The sequence below is a fragment of the Helobdella robusta genome (assembly GCF_000326865.2).
Source record: "Helobdella robusta unplaced genomic scaffold HELROscaffold_48, whole genome shotgun sequence".
Taxonomy (NCBI): domain Eukaryota; kingdom Metazoa; phylum Annelida; class Clitellata; order Rhynchobdellida; family Glossiphoniidae; genus Helobdella; species Helobdella robusta.
The window spans coordinates 346,768-356,537 of record NW_008705215.1 but is presented as its reverse complement, the minus strand read 5'-3'; the positions used below and the strand labels follow the sequence as shown (position 1 = coordinate 356,537).

Sequence of the window (9,770 nt, the reverse complement as noted above, 5' to 3'; positions counted from 1 at the left end):
AAATCCGGCAGATGTCATGCTTGTCCTAGAATAAAGGATAAGAAAACAGCACTAAAATGTTCAAAGTGCAACAAACCAACATGTAGAGATCATGTTTTTATGATATGTAGGAATTGTTCTACAAATTGAACAAATTACATTCACTTTTTGTGTTAAAAAATTAAATAAATTTTTTGTAACAATAAAAACAAATTATTATATTGTTTTGTTCATTAAAATTGTTGTTATTCACCAAACGTGTTTTATTTGCATGATAAAATTTATTTTGTGTCATCATTATTTGTTGTTATCATCAGATTTAACCTTGGGGTAGAAATCTACCCCATTCGTCTTCAGTGGATGAAAAAAATCGCCGTCATCGCAGGGTTAAAGAAATGTGATAAATAAGAATTTATTAGTATTCTGTAAAAAGATTTCTAAAATTAGTGCTCAAGCAAATTTTTTCCTCTGCAGCACGTGACCAAAAATGCGTTGTATTGGTTTTTTATTAGAATGTTTATAACTGCTAAGTTTCATGCCTGATGACAATTTTTAAAGAAATGCAATCAATAACCATTTACTAGCACTAAGTAAAAATATTTTTAAAATTAGAACAGATTTTTTCCATGACGCCACATGGTCAAAAAAAGTATTGTAGACTGGTTGTCGGTGCTGTGTTTTTTTTTTTTTATTATAATAATCATAACCACTGAGTATCATGTTTGATACTAATTATTTTTTAAAAAATGTGATAAATAATCATTTATTAACATTCTGTTTGATACTAATTATTTTTTAAGAAATGTGATAAATAATCATTTATTAACATTCTGTTAAAATATTTTTGAAATTAGATTGCATGTGAAATTTTGTTATTTTTTCCAATCATGCCACAAATCATAGTTACCAAGTATTTTAAAAGGTTAGAATCTGAATAATAAAGTTAAGTTTTTTTAAAGAGTCATCATTTTTCTTTCACAAATTATATATTTAATTTTATTTTATATGGTAAAAACCACAAATGCAGTGGCTTAAAGAAAGTGGAACAAATTAATTATTTTTCAATTCCAATGTTTTAGTAAAATTAAAAAAATGGTTTTTAAAAAATAGTTGAGACAATTTTTTGTTCAATTCATTATCAATATGTTTTATAAATATCTGTCCTGTAATAAAATTAAATGATGCATATTAAAACGAATTTATTGTTTTCGCAGATATTTCTATTTGATTTGCAAACCTTTTTATTCAAAATCATAATGCAAGCTCAAGTCCTGAGAGATTTTGTAAATGAAAATTATTCAAGACCTTCAGCACCTCTACTGAAGGGTTAGCTTATTTTTTGTATACAAAAATTGATGGCAAAGAAAACAACGTCCTACCTCGGGGAACTGGGACTCTGGACGCAAAACAAAGATTGATTGATTTTTTTATACAAAAACAACAAAAGAAAACTCCTGCAAAGGCTGAAATTGTGAAAGAGCTGGAAAGCTTTAACTTTGTGTTCAGTGTGGAGATCTGGACTGTAACTTAGAAGGATTAAATTAATTCATAAAAAATTAAACACTTTAAAACTTAATCTAGGTAGAACATGGGATCAAGTTGTTCAGTATCTTGAAGAACCCTTCTATCATCGGCCCCGTGGAAACTCCGAGAAACAGCTAGTGTGTCATGGTCAGCCACCAGTCTGAACCAAGAAGCTCCTACATGCAGTTCAACAGCAGCCTTACTTTAAAAGATCTAATCAGCTATGAGTGCCCAAAAGATCCAATCAACCCCGAGTGCCCAGGAGATCCAATCAACCACAAGTACCACACTGCCAAAAAGTAAAGTTCCACCAATCAAGCATATTTGTAAAAGTTGTATTGCTAAAAATTTAAAAAATAAAACATTATAACACAAAGACACTGAGGAGCATACTGACCATGCCAACCTGAAAAGATGAAGACAACTCAGCCAAAAAATCAAGGACAAAGGTCAAAAGAATACTAAACATGCAGATCTCAAGTTGTTGATGACCAATAATGGAAGGTCTAATGATCCGTTATTTGCCAGCCTTGACAAACTACAAAAGGTCTTTTTTGACAACATCCTTGCTGGAAGACCACTGACAGACAAATTTCTGTACCACAGGTGGTCAATGAGTAAGAAAGAAGAGTCTGCATTTATTGGCAGGATACAAGACAGGAAGAGGAAGAAAGAGGACACATTCATGATCAGCTACTGGGAGGTAGAAGAATCTGCTGAAAACCACAAATTACCCGTAGAAAGTCTCATTACAGACTTGATCAAGGAGACCAGGAATTCTTTACCTGATAAGGGCTATTGATAAATTTATAATTGTGTTAGTGCAAAACGAAGATTGATTGATTGATTGCATAAATGTGTTTAAGTTAATGTGAGAATTAATGCTATATGTTTTTATTTGCTTTGAAATTCACCCATTACTATGATACATTTATATATAAAAAGCCATTTTATCATATATTACTGTTAATACTTAAGGGAATTAATTAAAAAAGAATTATTAATAATTATGAGGCATACATAATTTTTCTTTCCCATAAAATAATTAGTGTTCTTATACAAGTTTTTTTTACGCTGATTTCAAATCTGAAAACCGTTTTTCTCTATCACATTGCGTTCCAAAGAAAACGACTAAACAATTTTTTTAAAAAAAGCTTTTACCTGTATAGTTTATCTATGCCCTACGTTATTTGTTTTCATAATAAAAATTTAATTTCGTTGCCATGCCATGTTTAAATTCTCCTAATCTGTTTTGTTATGTTTGTGGGTATTTTACTGATGAAAACGATGACCCAATTATTAAAAAAAGCTTATGAACTTTATTTCGATTCAAAAGTTGATGATGCGGAAAAACAGTCGAAACCAAACAACATTTGCTCCATTTGTGCTAATACTTTGGCAGGTTGGTTGCGAAAATCACCAAAGCACAAGTCAATGCCGTCTGGAGTTCCAGTCATATGGCGCGAACCCACAAATCATGCCACAGATTGTTACTTTTGCATGACAGTTATAAAAGGATTTTCATTTAAAACTCGTAAGTCTATTTCTTATCCCGACATTGAATCAGTATCCAAGCCGATTCCTCACAACCCTGTCAACTGTCCAGTTCCAATTTCTCCTGATTCGTACTTCTTTCATTCAGATGATTCTTCAGAGAGTGACAAGCAAGCAAATCCAGAAAGTACCAATGATTCTGATGATAACTACATTCCAGAAAGTGATGAAATTCATTTAGTTAATAATGCAAATCTTTCTGACCTTATTCGTGATCTTGCTTTGACGAAAGGACAGGCCGAGCTTCTTGGTTCACGATTAAAACAGTGGAATTTATTAGCTCCTGATGCAAAAATATGCAACTTTCGCTTCAGACACAAGGAGCTTACGCTGTACTTTACATCAGATGACAGTATGTGCTACTGTAATGATGTTAAAAATCTTATGGCACATCTTGGTCATGAAAATGAAGTGAAGAACTGGCGGCTCTTTATTGATGCATCAAAAACGAGCCTAAAATTTGTGCTGCTGCATAATGGAAATTTATTGCCATCAATTCCAATTGCTTACTCCACTCAGTTAAAAGAGACTTATGGCAATATCAGTAATGTTTTAATAAAAATAAAATATAATGATTACAAATGGAGAGTGTGTGGAGACTTGAAAGTCATTGCAATCTTCATGGGTCTACAACTTGGTTACACCAAATTCTGCTGTTTCCTCTGCGAATGGAAGTCGGGATAAAGTTGCACACTATACAAAAAAGATTTGGCCTATTAGGGATCGCATGGAGCCTGGTCATAAGAATGTTTTGCATGAGCCACTGGTTCTCAAAAAAGATATCATTTTACCACCGTTACATATCAAGTTAGGTCTGATGAAGAATTTTGTGAAAGCGTTGGATAAGACAAGTGATGCTTTTACATATCTTCGTTCCATGTTTCCACGAATCAGTGATGCTAAAATAAAAGAAGGAATTTTTGTGGGCCCTCAGATTCGAAAAGTAATAGGTGATAAACATTTTCAAGATATGCAAAATGGAAAAGATCTCGAGGCATGGGTAGCATTCAAATCAGTTGTTGTCAATTTCTTAGGAAATAATAAGTCAAATAATTACAAAGAAATCATTGAACAATGCATCAATGCCTTCCAGAAGATGGGATGTAACATGTCCCTTAAAATACATCTTCTTGATTCGCATATTGACTTTTTCCCTGAATGTCTTGGTGAAGTCAGTGACGAACACGGAGAGCGTTTCCAACAAGAAATCGCTGTAATGGAATCACGCTATCAAGGATGATGGAGTAGTGCTATGCTAGCAGATTACTGCTGGTTTCTGCAACGTGATGCCCCAGAAGCTAAGCACCGTCGAAAGTCTACATGCAAGAAATTTAAGCCTTTTTCTTAAAATTAAATTTGAATCAACTGTCTTATTTTAATGAACAATCACAAAATTTTTAATTATTAACTATTTGTTTTCAATAGAATGACATTTTTTGATTAATAAAAATCTTGAAAGAAATTACTTTTTATATTTTAATGATTATATTGTGAGTATATTTATTAATAAAGTGATCATTACTTCAACTGAAGTTTTCTTAAAATTTTGATGTGATACAAGTAAATGGATTACAGATTTGAAATCAGCATGCTGAAATGATCTAGAAAAACATACACTCACTAAAGAAAGTAAAAAAAAAATTTTTTTTGTATGTCAGCGTTATTTGTTGTAGAAATGTTGTGAAGGATCACACATGTACTTAAACATTCTTTCCATTTCCAAAATTTATGACTGTCAAGATGGCTAAAAAAAATTTCTAATTGGATAAATGTCACACCCACAAACAAAACTGGCAAGTTTGAACAAACACCATCAGAAATTTGTCAATTTTTGGTGTTTGTGATGTCATATATTGGTTTGCCACAACTTAAAATGTACTAGTCATGTAGTTTGAAGGTTCCAGTAATAGCTGACACCATAAGGAAAAAACTTTTTCATGCTACATACTTCTGAAAATGGTTAGGTTATTGATAGAAAAAATTTAGGAAGGTAAGACTATCTGTTGAATATGTTTGGCATAAGTGCTTTCAGTTGCCAGAAATCATAAAAGAGGCACTAAATGAACAAGTGAAAACAATATTTCTCCAACAAACCAAACCCAGTTTGGATAAAAAACTTCGTAGCACCATTTTCAGATGTCATTGCCTGTTGATTTAAAAAATAAAACTTGAGTAGAGCGGTTGTAGCTTGGATGTCACAATTTTTAGCCAATGGTTGTCAAATGTATTGTGACAGATATTTTACACCATTTAGATTCAATGATAATGATCGGTTAATAAGTTTATCATCAGAAATTTGTGCAAATGTCAATGATGGCATAACATGTGACATTGCTGAAGCAGTTGGTAAAAAAATCTTAAAACATTCACTACTCTAAAGTGATTGTAAAAAAATGATGGCAAACATGTACAACATGTGCAAAGTAGGTAAGGAAAGAAAAAGATGTAAGCAGGCTTGCTTCTATTAGCTTACAGTGGAATTTATGTAGAGCTACCTGTTTTTAAATACAAACTTATAGTTTATTCTACACCCTTGTTCAAGGTTGGATTAATGAGGAAACCTGATAAACCTGCTCTATTGAGGCAGTACATCATAGGTTTGACATAAGCAATTTGCCCAGACAACAGCACTGATGTCCTTGATAGTGGCTACTTGCTACATAAAGTGCCTTAATAAAAAGAAGTACTTTTGCTGAATTATTTACAAGCTACAAAGAATAGGAAAAAATATAAAGAAAAATATAAATCAAATAAAGCCAAAGAAGTGAATTGTTACTAATTATTGAAGTTACAAACTTTAAGCTTGAAGAGAAACAATAAAAAATGGCGGATAGTTATTAAAAAAAACTGGTTTTTAAAGCAAATTTAAATAAGTGATCAAAATTTACAAAATAAAAAACTACTAGAAGTTGAACATTTGGACTTTTTAAAATACGTAAAAAGCAAAGCATAACCTATTTTTATACACTTTAAAATTAGTGAAAAAAAAATAATAAAAAATGAAATGAATCACGCTGTGGAAAATACCGTCATATCTTTCAGCTTGTTCTGCCAATTTAGCTTTGTAGACATTTTCATCACGGTCAGCAGCCATTTTAATTTGATTTCAAGTTGATGAAAAGTTGGAAATTAAATGAAATGGACAACTTCAGACTTAAGAAAGAACAACGAGAAAAAACAGCGAATCCACACAATGGACGTCAGATTACACTTCCGCTAATTTTATAAATAATTTCAGGGATGGAAGATGTTCATGCTAAAAATGTGCATTTTCAATTGAATATTCAATCTTTTTGGTTTTCAAAGAGAACACACAATTTTTGTATAACTGTCTCAGACATCCGTAACAATGATCAAGTTCACATCGAGAATTTGTGTCAAATAAAATGTTATTAGTTTGTACAAATTTCAATTGGGAGAATATGAAAAATTACAAAAATGGAAATAAAAATTGAAAAATAACAGCATACGACGTATTATACATATAATTTTATATATTAGAACAAAAAAGCCTTTTTCGGTATTCCTATACCATCTTCGGTGCTCAAATTGATATGTTGTGAGCACAACCACAACATATCATATTAATTTGAACATTGAAGGAATACCGAAAAAAGCTTTTCTGTTCTATCATGCATAAAATAAACAAAAATTTTGGTTACAAAAGAAACTTGAAAATGATTTACGATCAACCGTTAGAAAAATCGAAAAGTTAAATTGGAAGTTAACTAACGCCGAACTTGCTGTGATTTTCATCAATAATTGCATTTCTGACAGTCTTAATCCAATATATATATATATATATCGATATATCGAAATTATTGGATTAATATATATTCATATATATATTTGTTGTGTTTGTGCCCAGATGCTCAAATATATATACATACTGTGCCTCTACTCAATTTTGTTGATTCCTTGTTTGTTTAAAGTGAATACTTAATTTTACAATCTTCAACTCGTTAAATATAACACTTTTATTGTCGATGATTCCTCTGTTTCTAAATTTATTGGTAGGAAGAATTCCAATTGCCCTTTGTTAAATATTTATATTGAACAAAGACATCCGATAATAAATGTTCAACAATTGGAATTCTTCCTACCAATAAATTTAGATCCCCAACTATCTTATGCAATGTGTATGACGCATGGTTTTCACGCTCATCCAGATGAATCTGAAAAATAAAATGACTGACCTAATAACGATGGAAGTGATAAAAAAAGCAAGAATACCCAAAAAACAACAAACGCAGAGTAAAAAAATCCCCTCTGAGCTGAACAGAAAGATTAGTTGGGTAGAATCGATGGCACGCTCTGGGTGTTAGATGCCCCTGTGCCCTTAGCCTCATTCAAAATTTTGTTATATAACATAAATGAAGGCAATGTCATATTATATGGTTGAAAATAAAAATTGACTTGTGGTCGTCATAAGTTGTTAAAAATCAGTATTAACATTTTACCCAGAGTAGAAACTCGGACTTATCTGACCAGCTGTACTTCAAAAATTATGGAATCTCTTAGGTGGGTTGAAAGATCAGACAGTGGCCAAAAAAAAGAATTGAAAAAATTCGAAAACTTCTATATAACTAGAGCAAATAATTATCAATTTAGCCAAACTGGGCTTAATGCATTAAAGATATTCCATCTAAGGAATCTTTAATTTAAAGTACGTCAAAAAATAACTCACTTATTTAAAAACGTATTGAAATCATATCAAATTAAAAATGAGAATAATTGTCTTTAAAATATTACAGGCGTTTAAGTAGTAGCGCTTTAATTTGTCTCACATTTTAAACATGTGACAAATTTCTGTTTCAAGATGAGATTTTGTAGGCTAGCATTAATTAAGCCGAACAATCATTCTTAATGAAAATTATTTATTTGGAAAATTTAGGAAATTGAGGTATTGAATAGAATTAATGAAACATATTTGGTGGACTAAGACGATAATGAAGCTGAAAATTAATTAAATTATTAATTAAATGGACAGAAGTTCCAAATTGGCATAGTTCTAACTACTTGCACTTCTAGCTCTTTATTTTAATATAAATACATGTTTCCTAGAAAATTATGGTAGCTGAGTTTTAAATTATTAACTTTTTAAAAGTGCATTTCCAAAATATAAGTTGATAAAAAAATAAATCTTAAAATAAAATGGAAAAGTTCAATGAGTAGAAATATTAAAGTAAATGATACCTGGAAATATAAAATAATTATATAAACTTTTAAATATTTTGAACTAAGTTCAAGTAGCCAATACATATACATTAAAAAGCATTACTTTCCTATGAATAAACCTTGTATAAATTAACTATACACGCAACATTTCATAACGATAAAATGACTAAGAATGTTCGACACAAACAAATGAATATTATAAAATAAACGAACAGACATTAAACATTACTTGATAAAGATAGAAACTGCATGAAAATAATTATTCTTAAATAACTAATCAATTTAAAAAATTATTATCAATCTCACTTATTTATAAATGAAATTATTACCAAATGTCTTGTACGAGTCAAACACCTTTAAAGCAAATAACTGCTTTCACGAGAACATTTTTAAACATTGAAAAGATGGTCCTGGTGAATAACAAACATCCTGAGGCAAACATGACATGGAAGTGAAATATATTTGTAAATGCATTTAGACTAGAGAACTTCCTACATATAAATGAGATGAATGTGAATTTTGTTCAATAAAGGTTTGAAAAAAAGAAATTTTTCCCTGATATTTAATAATTTTTCTAAATTCAAAAACGTTTCAATCATGGCAAATTTGAGTTTTAATTATTGTCTTTTAAAAAACAACTTAAATACGCCATTAATAAATAAAAACAAGCTCAGTTTTATTAGAAAACACCACACACACGCACACACACACACTCACTCACACACACACACACAAAAACGAAATTTCTAAAAATGGGTAACTTAATAAAAATGTCAATAACAAACACAACACAACACATTGCTCTTCGAGATGTAAACTGTAACACATTAGGTAATGATGATTACTTCGGAATGGTTCTCACATAAATACTCAAACATCACTTGAGAAGTTTTAAATTAAAGAGGTTATAAAATGAGTCAATAAAAAAAATTGCCTATTTCACTAGCACTATTACACTCAAAAGAGTAGGGTATTAACTCAACATAACAACAACAGCAACACAGTATAAGATTCATTATTTTAAATGAATTAAATATAAAAAAAACACTCCCCACGAAGCATTTAAAACACAAGCATCATCACAGCACTAAATGAGGAATGACGTCACCACACTTGGCATCAATCTTGATGTCGGCCATCTTGTCAGCTCTGGTGACACCAATGTTGATGATTGCAATCTTCTTGTCCTGATGCCTGGCCAGCTGCACAAAGTGGAATGCAGAGTAGACCTGATGGTGTTGTTGTAGTTGGAACATTTATTTATTACAACTCTCCCCCCCCCCCTCTCTCTCCTCTCTCTCTCTCTCTAATTTCTCATCTCACAAAACATCATCAACAGCAAACACACAAGTTATACCTAAATAAACGTGAATCAGTCCTATCTCGCATTATCGCACATAATTATTTTATTCAAAAAATATGACAGATGAATATTAATAAAGTCAGTTTGCCAGGATCATTTGGATTTGTATGATTTAAGTCAGTTTAATGAATGTACAATACGTGCTACACCTACATAATGCTGTCACCAACGA

General features: G+C 31.0%; 2 protein-coding genes across 2 annotated transcripts in view; both read right to left on the bottom strand.

Moving 5' to 3' along the window:
- HELRODRAFT_155141 (hypothetical protein) overlaps positions 1–6,271 on the bottom strand; it is a 12,680-nt gene extending 6,409 nt beyond the window's left edge. Inside the window, exon 1 of the mRNA XM_009026553.1 lies at positions 6,085–6,271. Within this exon, the coding sequence (XP_009024801.1) occupies positions 6,085–6,151 (67 nt within the window). The 5' untranslated portion in view covers positions 6,152–6,271. The remainder of the gene's footprint in view (positions 1–6,084) is intronic.
- A 1,646-nt stretch (positions 6,272–7,917) lies between these two features.
- The window catches only part of HELRODRAFT_114375 (hypothetical protein), an 11,924-nt gene continuing 10,071 nt past the window's right edge, over positions 7,918–9,770 (bottom strand). The window contains exon 8 of the mRNA XM_009026552.1: positions 7,918–9,464. Coding sequence (XP_009024800.1) covers positions 9,315–9,464 — 150 coding nt within the window. The 3' untranslated portion in view covers positions 7,918–9,314. The remainder of the gene's footprint in view (positions 9,465–9,770) is intronic.